The sequence below is a fragment of the Nyctibius grandis genome, chromosome 6 (genome assembly GCF_013368605.1).
Source record: "Nyctibius grandis isolate bNycGra1 chromosome 6, bNycGra1.pri, whole genome shotgun sequence".
Classification (NCBI taxonomy): Eukaryota; Metazoa; Chordata; class Aves; order Nyctibiiformes; family Nyctibiidae; genus Nyctibius; species Nyctibius grandis.
Genome location: NC_090663.1, coordinates 56686116 through 56702878, shown reverse-complemented (window position 1 = coordinate 56702878; position 16763 = coordinate 56686116). Strand labels below are relative to the sequence as shown.

The following is a 16763-nucleotide window of genomic DNA, read 5'->3' as shown; positions in this document are numbered from 1 at the left end:
TCATTAAGCCAGTTGGATTCATTCCCCAAACCTCTACTGCTTTGAGCTTACAGGCTACTGAAAATTTTGACATCTGATTCTTCTTTGCTTAAAAAAAAAAAAAAAAAAAAAAAGGTGGGAAAAAAAAGTGCTCAACTGAGAGCTTTAAGGCTTCAAGTTGCTGAAATGCTGGCATTTGGCAGGGAGGACGCCATGACCATTTAGGATCAGCAACAGATCAGAAACAGGTTAACCATTTTCTACTGAAACTTTCAGAAAAGTCTGTGGTTAATAAAAAAGTTCAACAGGAATGTTTAAAGTCTCATAGGGCTATATATGGCTCCACTGAGTGAGCTATCTGGAATAACCACCACCTCAAAGCTTAGTGACGTGGCTAAATAAGGGAACCTCTGTTTGGGAGGCACTATTTTTCAGCCAGTTTATTTTCAGGCATAATTACTGAAAACTAATATTAATTATTGAGGGTAACAATCTAGGACTGAGGAATAAGTTGCCTAAGGTTTTGACTAGCAGCTAAACTATAAATACACAGTTTGTTCACATACTCCTAGCCATACGACCTCTGAGTTTTGTAATTTTTCTGTGTCTCAACTCTCTCAATTAAAAAAGGATAATGGTGCTTATTTCCTTAGTCAACAAATACTCAAGTTTTGTTATCCTTAAAAGAAGAGTTAGGCAAGAATTAATATTACAGGAAAAAGAATTCCAGCAAAAAATTGTTTTCAGTTTTAGAAAAAAAATACTCAGAAGTTGTGATACTTTCAACCAACGTATTGCCTGCGTTCAGCTGGCACAGGACAAACAATCATCTCCTATATGCTAAAAAAGCAAACTGCCAAAGAACAAAACTAAAGTAAAAATGCCTATGTAAGGGAAATGATGATGACTAGTAAACCAAAGCTGGAGAAAAATAAAACTTCTGAATGCATTCTTATCATAGCTTTCTTAAAACTCATCCTTATATAGTTTATGGAAACAAAATATCCACCCCAAGGAACCCATGACTCATAAACCTGAAAGCATGAGTTTTAACCATCATCTAAAGCGAAGCCTGTATTGTTAATAGTTTGAAATCCTTTCTATACTTATATTATTCTTCTCATTCCTCCTCTTATTTTCCTTGTAATAGCCTCTCCTGACATTTTATTTAGTGGTTATACTATTTTTTCACCCTTCTATGGAGACAATTTAAACTCCAGATCCCCCTGTAACAGTGACTAAGGCTGGCTCTTGGGATCCATGGTGCCATTACCCACACTGCTGATTTTTATTTTTGTGACATTAAATAGTTTACAGGTAACCTACCCTAGGTGAGTATTTCAACACCTGAGGAGCAAAGGACTCCAGTTTCCCAAAACTTGGTCTACATCAAGGCATCTCACTTCCCCATCTTCAAAACAGGAACAAGATCATCCATTTTGTCCATATAGATTGTCAGAACACACATTCCTCACACAGCAAAACACTCTTCCTCCTGTGCATTTCCAAAGCAGAGCAGGGCTCTCAACGCAATAAGTGGTAATATCATTATATCGTTTTCTAATATAAGTAAGACTGGGAACAATAAAAATAGTAAGTAAAAATCACACTGAGCTAGTCTTACTGCAGACAACCCTTTCTGAAACAGGTAACTTGAAAAATTACCTTAGAAAACAAAAATCAAATGATCCATAACATTTTTTTCCCTATTACCCCACCTCAAATCATGAGAATTTCAGCTGTTCTTAAGCTAGAATTCTAGACTTCATGTTTCCTGAATGAAAACCTGAAAAGATGAGGGAGAATGGTATGAGAAAAGATTCATACACAGGCAGGCAGAAAAAATAAGTGTCATGGTTTTTAACACTTGAGTTTACCAACTGCAGAACCCAGCCTTAAGGCTCATCTAAATTTGGGCTCTGAGTCCTGTCAACATGGACATCAAAAATACCCTGCAGGCCCTAGCCTCACTTGTGACACTTAGGCAACCCTGTGGTTTTAAAAGGTTTGGGGCAGGAGGTAACCAACCAACCAAACGAAACCATAGCCATCACTGAAATCCATCTATTGCTTTGTAACACCCATGTTCACTTGCAAAAATCCATAAAAACATCCATTGAAGAGCTGGATGCAGAACTGCTCCTTTCAGCTCCCAAAGCCAAGCAATCCCAATGCCTTTTGTCCTAAATAACTAAATTCATATGGAGAGGTGAAAGAAATTCTTTTACAAAGCACATTATAGCTGTGAAGATCTGTTTTACGCAATACAGAGGTAAATAAGTTCTATATTATAAAAGAAAAAAAAAAAAATTCAGGCTTTTCTGTATTAATTTTTTTTTTAACCTTGTATTGCTCACTGACACTTTTTCCAGAAGTTTCATGGGTATCAGGATCTCATGTAACGGTAGAAATACACAATTCTTTATCTTTCTCACTTCCAAAGAATCATTAAGGCAGGAGTCTGGAGAAAGAGTGCCCAAAACCAATATTTAAAATAGGTGGTAGCTCTTAGCTGGTCAGCAACTTACAGATTTATTTATCGAAGTCCATGCTAAGTTACTGAACTTTAAAATATATCCAAAAAGCAAGTCCTCATGGGAACCAAGACAGGGCTCTAACTGAAAATAAAATATTGATGTGCAAAAGAGCAAGATCTCAGGGAGGGACAGACACAAACACAGAAAAATACCCTATGCAATGCATTTAATGTTAAAAAAAACCCAAACAATTAGGAACCTAAAATTGTATGTTACAAAAAGAAAAAACTCCCCCCAAAATGTTAAGCCATATCTAATATTAAAAAAGAACAAACAACACACTAAAATTGTATTATTTCACAAATTAAAAATTATAAGCTTCATAATAAACAGCAAGACTTGTTTACAGAACTAATTAATTTTAAAGACATATACCTGAAAATACTTGACAACACATGCAAATGTTAGGCATCTGCTACTGTACACGGCTCGCAAGCACAATTTTATCTATTTGTATTTAAGCAAAGTGGACTTGCAATTGTGACAACTGTAATTCAAGTTCCTTTCAGAGGCAGAGAACAATTGTATATTTAAAAACCTATCATGCGATATTGACTTACACAGGAAAAAAGGGAGCTTTTATGCCCCCTTCAAATATTTTGCCAACATTCATTTACAAGTTACAAAACATCTAAATTGGTTTTCCACAAGAGGAACATGCATATCCGCCTCCATAAATATACTGCTTTAAACTTGTAAGTAAGGTTTTTGAAGGCACTGCTTTAAATATCCCTTCCAGCCTTCCAGGCAAGCTACTTCTTGCCCCTTATTTTGTTTCTCTTCATTTTATTTTTTCCACTTCGCACATGAAAATAATAGAGGAAGTCAAGTGAAAACCTGACCAGCAGTACAAAAGTTTATCAAGTTAAAATATTTATAATAAGGAAGACGATCATAAAGAATTTCCTCTCTTGCCTTTGCCACACAGACTCACAGAGTTTCCTTTGTGCCTGTTAAAAGGCAGGCTGTTGCTGTGCCCTGGCCACCCTGCAAGCTGGGATGCTGGAGCACATCAACCTCAGATGGGACCCACTTGAGTTCACTGGACTACTAATCCCTAGGGTGTACCACTGCTTTTCTAGCAACTATCATTTTGATCCTCAAAACATACACAAAAAAAACAAAACAAAACAAAAAAAAACAAACACAAACAAACAAACAAAAACCACAAAAAAACACACGAAAAAGCCAGAGCCAGATCTTGTTTCTTTTTCAAATATCTACTGATTATTTTGGTTAGTCCCTCCCTAGCAAGCAGCACAGCCAGCCCCGTCTCTGACATACCATGAGGCTGGTGGTGTACCCAGACACTTTTCCCTATATTGCCGTTATTTTCACGTTACACTTAAATCTGTGCCACTATATTTACTTCCACATATTTCACATGAATCTCTGTCAAATTATAACTGATCAAGAGTAAAGCAGGCATCCATAGATGAGTGCACAGTGACAATTTATCACGAGTAAAGGTCACCCGGTGCTACCACCAAAAACGTACCAAACTGAACTTATAAAAATATGTTCTGGTTCCTACGACTAATTTGATCAAACTGAGTTCTTTCACATCTTTCATAAAACAGCACATGAATACAGTCACAGTGCATAAGCCGTTAGCTCAAGCCATAGTGCTCTTCCAGTTTACTTGGACCTCCAAGTAACAGCACTAACCAAGTGATCATTGTGTTCCTTTAAAGCAGCAGCAAACTAGGGTAGTACTGAAGAATTTATATATGCTTTCAAGACTAACCTAAACACTCTTGCACTGTAGTTCAAACTATTAGTAGTCTGTGGGGAAGTAGATAAAAGTTCAGGGAAGTGTAAAAAACCCTAAAGATAATTAAAACCAGTAAAAAAAAAAATTAGATATGTCAGATTTTCCTGTCTATGGTAGCAACTCATATTTTGAAGGCCAACATAGTTTCACATTGACAGCATCTCTTTAACCTTGTACATGAATGGTAACAGCCCAAAATATTTAATTTAGTTTGGTTTTGTTTTAGGAGAAGAGGCAAGATCAGAGAATAGAATTAGGAAGATCCCTCAATGTTAAAATGGCTTATCTTGCCACCCTGTTTATAGTTCCAAGCCGCGCTTCCCATGAGCAGCCAGCATCTGCAGTTAGCGTGAGCCAGTTTGATTCCAAAAAGCACTTTCTTCCAGGCTAAAAAGAACAAATAAACAACTGAAGCAAATCTCCTGCTAAACAGCAATCAGAGCAAGGAAGTTTTCACAGGCAGAGGAGCCAGGAGAGCACTGTCTACAGCTTTAGTTTCATGGGATCCAGGCAGAATTAGAAACAGCTGAGACCATTGGACTGCAGACAGGCAGAGCCACAAGACAGGATATCTGTCCCACCCCCAGATGCTGGGACCAAGGCTATCCCTTTGATCTCTGCTAGTCTGATCCTGACATAGCTTTCAGCTGTCAGGTAGCCAATGCTGGTGAGTCAGATGCTACGCTGGGTGAGAACAGGAGGGGACTGGGCTAATTCATGATTAATTTGATTTTCGAACCACTCATCCCTGCACCCAGCCAGAAGCAGCCTCAGACAAGCCATTGCCTGACTGAGACACACCTGCTACTCCTTTCCTATATCTGATATTAACCCTGCCCATCAATTTATGGGGACAGGAGAAAGTGGGCCAAACCCCTACACTCCCAGATGCCTCCTGGAGTGACTCAGTGCACTCCTGGAAAGTGCATTTCTAAACGACCTGCCTGCCTCATTGGGAGACAGAAAAGCAAGTGACACACTAGACACAACGCAGGATTCTTCTGATGAGCTGGTATAATACCTCTGTTTCATCAAGAAACTTTTAATGCAAACTTTACAAGTTTCACTTGAGAAGATGCCCTAGGCATGAACCATGCCACAAGATACTCCTTTCCTCAGTGGCTGAGCAAAGGGAATCCCTTATTAAGCGTAGCTAAGAACCAAAGTACAGAAGGACAACAGGAAACACAAGAAACAACAAGCAGGGCTGAACTGTAGCCTCTCAGGAAAGAAAGCACTCACACAACGGTTCAACTACGGTCACGTAGGGCTGGGAACAAGCACAACCACCCTGGAGAGCTGGACATTTGTCAGACTACAACCATATCATCTGTTTTATTCATACACCGATGAACTCAGAGAGAGGTGGTCTTTTCGTTAAGGGTGGGATAATTCGCCAGAAAAGGTAGAAATGGGCGAAGAGATTCTGTTACAGGCCTCAACCAACACTCATCGAGGAACTTTGCACTGCTGAAGGTGGGCATGAACAGCCATCACAGGGTGCAACTGCTGTGTTTTCTTTGATAACAAGAAAAGATGGTTCTCATTACGTGATGGCTTCAGAGGCCAATCCTCCTCCAAGATGCTCACTCATATCGTTAAATAAAAATAGCAGTCTTCTAACAAAAGCCAATATTTAGCCCTGGGAAATTTTTGAGAGCTTGAAGTAATTTCTTGCTTGTGCTCCTGCTCTTCCTGCTTCAGTTCCAATAACTTGCACGTGAGCATCCTGCTCCCTTCTTCCAACCTCTCCCAAAACATAGTCCCAGGCTAACAGAGGTATGCTGAGATTCAATAAACTGTACATTTGAGGAATGGGGAGACTGGACCAAAGTGTAACTTCCATAGTAGATGCTGCAGTTAGCAAAGGAAGGCTGCTACTTTGTGAAATGGTAGTATCACTTCGGGAAACGTCTCCCCATGACTCTGAGCTGCAGTACTTTCCTCCGTATAACTCAGGGGTTAACTGTTTAAATGTACCATTCTGTTTGCCAATAGAAATGATGATGTAGGACTTGACCCAAAAAAGAAGTGCCCCTAGTCAGTCAGGGGAGGGGGAGAGGAAAAAGAGCCTGGATAAGACCTGTTTTTAATTAAATAAGTGTTAACAAAACTGAAGCTCAAAAGGAAGAGCAACTAGACTTCATTCAATGTAGAGCAGGTGACAGAAGGTCTTTGTTGACTCACGTAATTAACATCTAATAAGTTTTCTAAAATGCTATAAATCAAGACACATTTCAAGCTACAGCAGTGCATCTTTCAATCGTGACTACTTAACTCCATGCACTTTGCCAAACCACTTATGTTTTTATCCTCCAAACAACTGTTACAATGATGACTAATTCTCCTTTTTTAAAAAAAAGAAAAAAGTATCTTACCTTTGCAGAGTCATGTTCAAATTGCCTGTACATGCCTTGATCTTATTTTGTGCTTCTAGATGAGTCATCCCATCTGTACTTATCCCATCAATGGTGAGAACCACATCACCTATCCCCACGTGTGCTCGGGCTGCCTTGCCACCGTCATTAAGCTGAAATATCACAAGAATGGTAAATGAGAAACTTGGATGGTATATATTTATATTCTCTGAACACAGGACCATAATACCTTATTCACAGTGCTGTTTCATAGACAGAAAAAAAAAAGATCTCTTTTCTCCTTTGCGCATCTGTCCCTGTGAAAGTTGCTGCACTACCCTTCTTTCTGGTGAAGCAATATTTATAAGGTTCTTGTTCTTATTTCACTTGAATGACAGGAAAAGTATTGCACAGTATTGCCTACTTTTCCAAATTAAACTCCACTTCTACTTTACTGGCTGGAAGCTGTGCACATTCACCAAGACACACAAGCAGGGACAGGCACACACAGTTCCCTGGATGCCAAGTTCCAGCCGCCTCTCTCTTCATATACTGAATTTTTCTCACAAGAGGAGAGAGGGAGGCTGCAAACCAGCTTTTTCCATTCTAGATTTTCCATCTAAATAATCTCTTCAAAGTTTATATATTTGTCAATGACTGGTCATGTGTCTGGAAGACTTCATGAACAGTGAAGCTGACTTTTCCCCAGCTGCAACTACTAGAAAGTCAGAAGTTCAACATCACAGACAGACTGGTTACAGGACTTTGTTTTGCCTTGCTCTCAGTAGGTTTATAGCCCCCAGCAACCCACAGTATATTCAGACCAGAATAAGAAAGGCCTCTTGAGCAGTCTGTCTCTTTGATCAAGGTCACTGCTGAAGTTCAGCTCAACTGCCTTTGGTCCACTTGAATGAAACAGCCTTGCAACAGAAACCTTTCTGAAGTTCACATGATTGACCCCAACCGAACCATGAATTAATCTCTTCATCTGATGCCGCAGAATTTCAAGTAGCTTCATTCTCAAGAACAGAAATAGAAATAAAGCCACACATGGCAAGTTCTACGTACTGATTTACATCCCTGGTCCTCCATCTGCTAATCATTTTACAGGTGGCTGCAAAGAGCAGTCCTGGATGGTGCAAATTCCCTCTTTGTTTCCAGATGTATTTCCTGTCTTACAGCAGAGAAGTTGTAGCTGCTTATGCTGTGCATACAAAACCTCACAACTCTTTCCTTTGCCTGCAAGCATGAGTCTGTTCCTTGAAGAAAGTGCTACATTTAAGGGAGAACTGCAAACAGCAGCATTACTTAATCTTTATTGCCAAAAGTGGAGTTCACCTTGTGCCACAGTCATGCTCTAGTGACTTCTCAAAGGGCGACAGAAGGAATGCTTTCATCTCTGTTGTTCTTTAACTGCCTCTGTTTTAGTTCATTCAGTAGGGACCAAGAAGTTCTGGTTCCTTGTGGTTCCCTTTGACAACGACCAGCCACAAAGTACAGTCACCAGTCTCTACACCATTCACTTCTCCAACTGAAGTGAGGCTAGGTCTTGAAAACTGTCTATGGCAAAGGAGTAGAAATACGTGAAATACGAGGGACTTTTGTCTTTGCATTTGTGTACGAACAGTCGCTTGTCGGCAAACCTGCAGAAAGTGTCCCATCAGCCTACCTGATATGGTTAAGGCTTTCCTAAAATCTCAGAGATTATAATACATGACAGCTGTCGTGTATCAGACAGCATCTGAAGACAATTCAACAGAGGAAACAAGTATTGCCTAATGCTGCAAGACAAATGCAAATGCAATACTCCAAAAATGTATAATTTGACAACATACAGCCTGAAAGCAGGAAAATTCACATTCAATGGATCATGGCTGGCATTTTTCAACATCAATCTAAGTCCCACAAACACCTGCAGTAGCAATCTTTAGCAACTAAAAACAATAGCCAAAAATTCAAACAAAACCAGAAAAATTCTTCCATTTGGTGTTAATCCTATACTACCAAGGACATTATTTTGGTGAAAGGGGAGGCTCGAGATGTAGGAAGACTTGTCATCTCTCAGATTCAAAATAGCAACCAGTCCCCCAGCATTATAGGTCAACAGAACAATTTTACCCAGAGTTGAAACCAAAGGGTGCTAACAAGGGAAAGTTAGCAGAGTAAGTCCCACACAAGGCAGAAAAGTAGAAGACAAAGGAAAAAGAAGATGCATTCATTTCAGAAAAACTTCTTGACTTGCTAAGCTTATCAGAATTACAACTTGTATAGTGCATCCTTTTACAAAAGGCTTCAACAATAAAGCCAAAATTCCTCCAAAATTTGGTGTTCATAGCCAAATTCTAAGCTAAGAGACCCAGTTACTATAAAATACAGATCAGGGAACCCTACAAGCATATAGAAAGCTATGACCAACATAGCTATTTATAGGGAAGATCCTCAAACCTTTGGATGAGGGGTGGAACCTGCCATAAACAGATCCCTAAACCAATACGTTATGGCATGCTGACATTTGTCAGCAAGGTCTGGAAAAGGGAAAGGAACGTAAGGGTGCTAAAACCTAAAGGTCAAATGGATCACTGTGCTTTGTGATTGGACTGCTGAAGTGAATAAAATCTAGCTTTCTCTGAACGTACACAAATGCTCATGACGTTCACACATCGTAATGCGTGATGAAAAAAAGCAACCTAGATAGACTCAGCAGTAAGATTTTAAAAGCAGGCTTCAGGGTGACTGTTTTGATGCGGGGGGGGGGGGGGGGGGGGGGGGGGGGGGGGGGCAGGGAAAGGCCTCAGCTTCCAATGAAATATAAAATAAAATAAATAAATTTTTAAAAACCCACAACACTTTTTTGTTTGATTCTGGCGGCCAACACGCAACAACCCACAACTAATGTCCTGACTTTCAAGAGGTCACTCAAACTGTTGCTTACTGGGGATGAAACTCTTTGCAAGCACACATGGGAGACAGTTGTAAAATCATTTCAGGAAAACCTCAGGCTGAAAACACCTGAAAAATATGACTGGAAGGTGAACCCTGGAAATGGGGAAAAAAGCAGGCAGGTCTGGAGAAATGTGATGAGCCCCCAGCTATGTACATGAGACCTGCCATGCAGGCAGGGGACTGAATCTGCCTTATAGGTGAGGCTGTCACAGACACACCTGAACGAACAAATTACTGGACAAGAGTGTGAAGAACTGCACATGCAGAAGGATGCCAGTAATCTCCTTATCTAGATACAGCGGATAAAACTTCCAACTAACATCTACTGATTTCAGGTAAGAGATCTGACTAACCAAGAGAGGTGAGGTTGGTACTTCTAGGAAATCTCAGCCAGAGCATGACTCTTCGCTGAGAGTACCAGCCAGCATCCTTGGCTTGTGAAGCACCTATAACAAAGTGGGACTGAAGCTACAAGGGGAGAGTTCTACCACAGATGCAAGAGGAATATAATCACAAGAATAGGTATATAAAAATGAACATACATCTACACTGAACACAGTGAGAGGCATTAGAACACTTGAAATAATTAAGGATCTTTTCCACACTGCAGACATATTTATAACCCAGGAGCCTCAGTTTTGACACTTCTTAGACTCCGTAACTGTGCCTTACCATTACAAACAATAAATTCATATACATACTTGGGATTATGTATGCAAAACTGTGTACATACTCGAACTAAAACTGAAAGAAAGGTTCCGTATATTCCTTGTCACAATGGAAACTAACTCCATTTATTTAATTTTTTTTTCACCTAGATTTTGAAAAATCCAACAGATGCAGAAGATATAAAAAGATGTAGGTGCTAATATACAGGAAATTTTGAAATAGTATTTATAAATCATTATTGCTTTTGTACTGCCTTTTTTTTTTTTGTCCTGTATGAGTGCTTTTGTTCTTAAACTGCAAGTTTAACCTTAGCTTAGTAAAACTACCCGGCATCAGTCACCAGTGAACTACAGTATTACCTATGCTTAAATACGAAAAGACTAGTAAACTGATGGACAAAATCAAAAAAACACCTAATGCTTAATTCCTAGTAAGAAAAAAGCATATCCTTAAAACACACCTTTATTAAACATACACGTGCAAACAAACGGAATCAATGCAACAAGATGCATGCACAGAAGACTACAGCATTAAAATTATAAAACTGGCTACCTATAAATCAAACTAAATTCTAAGCACCACAAATATTCTTCAAATCCTTGATAGAGCCATTTTAATTCTATATTTACACTATGAGGCAAGTTTTTAAAATAAAGCACTTATTACAGCCACAAAAAAATTTTTGATGTTACACAGTAGACTTTAAAGCTACAAAACTGCCAAACCAGAAATGTTTCCTCCCACTTAGTTCCATGTCTCTATACTCTGGGATGCTCATTTGGAGACAGAGGGGAAGGCAAGCAGGAGGGACATTTCATGATCAGGCACCTGCTGAGGCCAATCACTCTCGCAGTCCCCAGCAGCAAACCTCTTTTCGGCCCCTCAGCAGTAATCGGCTTCATGGCCGACAGCCAAAAGCTAGCCTACGCCATCCAGAGATGCTCAGGACGCTTTCTAACACAGATAAAATCACCCATCTAATACTAGATTTCAGTTTGGTTTGTCCAAAAAAAAGGTTTTGTTCTTGTTGTTTTAAGCATCAGAATTCCAAAACTGCAAATATTGTTCTCAAATACGTTCCAAACAGAGATAAACCAATAGTAAACCAGTACTTGATCCATGATCAACTTCAAAAACAACAGTATAAAAAGTAATCTCAGCATAGTTCTACGCTTTAGGTTTTTAAAAGCAAACAGCCCAAACCACACTGGAATACAACTGTTTTCTCAAGCTAAATTTTAGCCAGCGTTATTATTTTGTTTTGCAGTAACCAAATAAAAAAAAAATAGCAAGAAAAATAGCTTTTTTACTTTTACTCTCAAGCTTTAATGAGATATTTTAAAAGATCCTCTCCAGGAAAATTGCATTTGTGCACATATATATGTATCTATCTTTGAATCAATGTAATTTGTAGCTTAATTTCTAATTAACGTATAATCGTCTATTTTTCCTTACATGACTAAGAAAACTTGACAAGCATCTCTTCTTTGAACTGTCATTATTTAGCTTTTATGCAGTAATAAATGAAATACTTAAATTACAGTTACTCATAAAACGAAGGTCTATTTGACTAGAGATGGAGGCTGCCTGTTACCTTTTCCGTGCTGCCTGCCTTGAATCAATCTTAGCTGCAACCGGTGCATCACAACCACTCTCCCAAAGAAATGTTTCATGGTTTGACGGTAAATAATGGTCCCCCATCACACAAACACCTTCGATGTCATCTGCAACTTTCTCTCAGAATGTAATTAATTGCTCCCAATTTAAATCTCCCTGGGCTTTCTGAAATCTCTCCAGCTTGATTTTTACCCCTCGAGCATTTCTGATACGCGGCTGGCCACAGCAATTCAGTTTAAAGACACGCATAATCAAAGCAGAAGTCAACCAGACAATGATCTTTGTATCACTACCACTCTCGCCTCTCTTTCAGTCTACAACCTTCCCTGTATTAAGGTATTTTAAATAATTAAAAACCAAAACACCACACACGCACATACAGATAGAACATTACAGGAGAACTTTGCAGAACCACAAAACAAGCAATCAGACAACCTCTCTTTTATCAAATAACGCTCTGCCTTTTCAAACAGACATTCAAACCACAGGGCCTTTATCTCCCTGCCATAATACACTTTCTGCTAATATTTACACTCATTACCTGTTACTACCTTGTCTATCCCTAGTCTCATTTCACCTGACCAAAGTACCGCCTTGCACCAATAGCCAGTATTTTAACAGCATGCTCTCAAATGTACGTAGAGCCCAAAGTACACTAGAAAGCACCCCTCTGGTGAATCATTGCAAGCTTGGAGAAACAGCCCTTACTGTATTTTTGAAGAACACAACCTTGCCCCAAAACACGAGGGCAGGGCGCACTTATGCTGTGTAGCCTCACCGGCTCCCTCACACAAGTTCTGCACGTCCGACCTGACTCCTGATGGGTGGCCCCAGCACAATGCAACCCGCAGGGGCAGCAGCACGGTGTACTTGGGTCTGACACCTGAACACCACGAGCGCAAATAGGGTATCGCTGTGCTCCAGCGTGCCTTACCTAACAGGGCGGCTCACCAAAGCCCCTCCTCACCTCTTTCCTTGCCAGGAAGGAAGCAAAAACCCAATTTACGCTCCAGACTCACAACAGGTTTGGGACACTTGGGATCTAGCTTACCACTTCTGCATGAAAAAAAGAGCCATGGGACCACCTGCTCTTTGCAGCAAATAAGCTTCCTCTGCGCTCAATGGAAACTGAGAGCTGTATCATATTCCTCACAGCCTTTATTACAGCAATATTATTCACATAGCCAAGAGATTAGCCAGCTAGCCTCAATACTTGCTTCCAAATCAAGAACATGCATGCCAATTTTAAAGTCCAGATCAAATTTATACAGCTGAGTTATAAGAAGCCTAATGCAGGGTTTGCAGTGGAAACCGCTTACACAATCAGCTATAAAAGGGGTTATGAGGCAGTTCTGCAAATAAGCTTAAGGTTTTCCCCAAACCAAGTAGGGATCGAAACTAGCTTAGGTCAAAAAAACCCTTTTGATTAACAGAGTATTTTGCTACGTATCACCACAGGAAACCCTGGCCTCACCTCGCACCATAGGGCCGTACTCCCACATGCTCCTCTAACTTTTCATTTCCCTCCTTCTCCCTGTAACTTTAAAGGTGCTTCCAGACTGATTTATAAAGCTGTAACCTAAGGCGTGCACAGCACGCCAATAATCATTAAAGATCATGCATAAGGAAAAAAAAGTATAAGGCAAAATATCAACCCACTAAACTTCTCAGTCTGGCTGTGGACCCCAACAGCAGATACCACCCCATCCCTGGCCAGAGGGCTACCTACGCCTCCCGGCCTGTCCTCCCAGTTCCTCCAGCTTTGCTTCATCCCTTTCCCTCCACGCACAGCAGCTCCCTCACTGTGGTGCAGCAGTGGCTTGGCTGTAGCAGACCCAAAACAGCCCTTCAATTAATCACAGCCTGCGGGAAAACGATGGGGAGAGCCCACAGGCATTCAGCCATTTTGCCAGTGAAGAACCCACAAAACCATCCCTTGCATTTCATTCTCAGTTCTGCTATTTATCCTCAGCACAACCCTGACAACAACATACATTTTAATGCGATTGTGCTGTGTATCCCTGTAGTCCCATATTCAGAAATTATGTCAAACAAAACTTTGTGTTAAGTTTGAGTTTTCCCTCTACACAAACATGGCTGAGCATGCCTGTGGGTTCACAGGTTTTAGGACAAAGACAGTTACAACCCTCTCTCTTTTCTTCTTAAATTTTTTCTTTTACTGTATTTCAGCCCTTAATATTTATCTAACACCCTCCACAAAGAAAAAAATTTAACTGGCTTTTGCACTTCAAACAAACCGTTACATACACACACATACGCACACTCACTCACTCTGCCAATCCTTGCATGCACCAAACAGAGCTACGCACCTGCAGAGGAGCACAAGAAGACGTTAGCTGCCAAAACCAGAGCAGACACCATGTAGCGTTAATTACTCTTACACACAATTGGGTTGATGCAGAAAATGATCCAAAAATATAAATTAAGTTTGCAAAATGGAGTAACTGCACAATGCACAGGCCTTTTGGGTACGTGCTCTTTTATTTTTTAATCAACTAACACTATAGAAACCAACTTCAATGTCAAGGGAGTGAAGCAGAAGAAGCAGCACTCAGCTTCCCTAGATTGCCCCAGAACAGGTTGTTAATAAGCAGGAATGGTTTTCACACGCTGATGCCAGAAGGGTTATTAGCTGGTGCCATCTCTCACTTGTCATGGCTTGACTGATCATGGTTTCCTTGCAACTCTACTCTTCCATAAGCAGGTTTCATCTCTGCTACCTCTCCCCCTTCCCTTACGACAGCCCAACTGCTGCAGGACATAAGGAAGCAGAGGCAAACAACTTCACAAAAGGTGCCTTCAGCTTTAATTTTTGACATAACACCAACACAGCATCATCACTGCAAATTCAGTAGCAGGGATTAGAAAAGATGATCCCTGCTTTTGAACTTGCCCATATTAAATAGAAGCAGTTAACTACACACACACCAATAAATTCTGAAACATTTCACATATTTTGCATGTACCTTAAACTTTTTTCATGTACTGACATACAAGTTAAAATTGGAATTCAAAGGATTGTTAAAATGCATCAAAATTCGCACTCACCTCACATGAGGAATAAAGAAACCACTTTGTACAAGTGTACCTCTATTAGTATCTAGCAAGACTAAAGATCTGGTCTTGTTTTCCAAGCCACTTGAAGCATTGAAGAGAACAAAGAGGTAAAAAGATTGTCACCAAGATGGGATGGGCGATACTTGTCGGTCCCCTGAATAACAGGGGACAACTGATGTTTTCATTTGGAGAAGAAATAAAGCCACAATGTCAAAAAAACAAGCTGTCAAAACAACGAAGGCAAAATAATTCAGATATCATGGCTAAAATCATATTTGCAGGAAGAACGTAGGCAATTCCAAAAAATATATGCTTTCCAAATACTTAAGTGATGGAAAATGATTTACAGTCAAGTGCCAGAACGTCTGCAGATATTTAAGACCCGAAATTAGTAGCTTTCACTAAGCCTTCTCTCAAGGAGCTCAGTCGTGTTCTCATGCTGCCAGTGTACCTTAGAGCCCTATTTATTTTGACTGGCTGTCTTCTCTCTGAAGATTATTCTTCTGTTTGGAGAGTTTACAGAACTAATCCAGGCTTCTCCCTGGGAGACTATATGCCAGTGGGTAAAAATTATTGCCTACTTAATTTCTCGGAGAGACAGAAAGAGGAAATGGAATGAAAATGTAGCTAGAAACACAACATAAACTTTGTACGGCTGCTTTAGCTTTTGGAAGCTGTACGTCTGTAGAGTCTGTCTTCCAGTTATAGGGTTGGGTTTTTTGGATGACCAACACAAATTAACTCCACAACCAAAGCATGTGAATACTTGGGACTGCTGAGGAGGCATCACTTTAGGTAGGAGCTGCGTGATTTGCATCAGAACAGAAGTTTCAAGTGCCTGTCTCATTTGGAATAAACAGTTTGGAAAGCTACTAAGTCAGTTTTATTGCTGGGGCCTCCTGAACAAACACAAAACAAAGCAGAGCTAGTTTTCTCTAACAGAGCTTAAGTATGAAGTGGCAAAATGGACCCAGCTCAGCTTCTTCCAAAGAAGAAATTAATTTCTATACTGTAAAGGCCATACATATGAAGATGTCTGCAGTGCATATAATAGTGTACTTCCTTCCCAAACAGGATTATTTTTATTCATTTACAGATGATAAAATTAGCTCAACTAACTGAACATCCATCTCCTTAATAACCTTTGTAGCCCAATATGTGTCATCTTGTTTTCGTAAGGTTTTCATGGTCTATGATTTAGTCCCTCTTAATGGGATATACCTTTCCTGCATCAAACATGATGCTATCACCCCATGCTTTCCAGAACGTCCAATTTAGGAATACAAATAGAATAATATGTTATAGTGTGTAATTTAAAGGGATTCTTATTTTTTTGCCTTGGAGTTCATCTCACAGGAAAAAGAAAAGCCACATACATGGCAGCAGTGAGAAGGAAATGCAACTAATGAAGCAATCCCACATGTGAAAGCAAAGCAGAGTGTTAAGTGGGGAAGCATGAATCAAAAACTCACCTGACAAAAACTAACAGCCAGTGGCAAGAAAAATGCTACTACAAATTGAATCCCTCATGATACACCAGCTGTTCTTTCACTTTCTCCTACCCAGAAACAAACCAGGCATGCATAAACCCATAAGAAACAATCCGCTTTCTTCAAATAATTGAGATAATGGTAAACTGTACCACATAAGTCAAATGGAAAATGGAGGCAAGTTCAGGCACTGTGAGTATTGCTCACTGGCACAAATCATCTGTCCAGGGAGCATTGCTCACCAGAACGCCATCCCAAACTGGCCCTCTGCAAAAACTGTGGAAGTCCACTTTCAAGGTGAAACCCAAGTACGGCAATG

At 40.0% G+C, this 16763-nt stretch overlaps 1 protein-coding gene across 6 annotated transcripts in view; it reads right to left on the bottom strand.

The window, feature by feature from the left end:
- The window catches only part of PDLIM5 (PDZ and LIM domain 5), a 142358-nt gene that overhangs the window by 93426 nt on the left and 32169 nt on the right, over window positions 1-16763 (bottom strand). For all 6 annotated transcript variants that reach the window (XM_068403182.1, XM_068403186.1, XM_068403181.1 and 3 more), the window contains exon 3: window positions 6669-6820. In XM_068403182.1, coding sequence (XP_068259283.1) covers window positions 6669-6820 — 152 coding nt within the window. The remainder of the gene's footprint in view (window positions 1-6668; window positions 6821-16763) is intronic.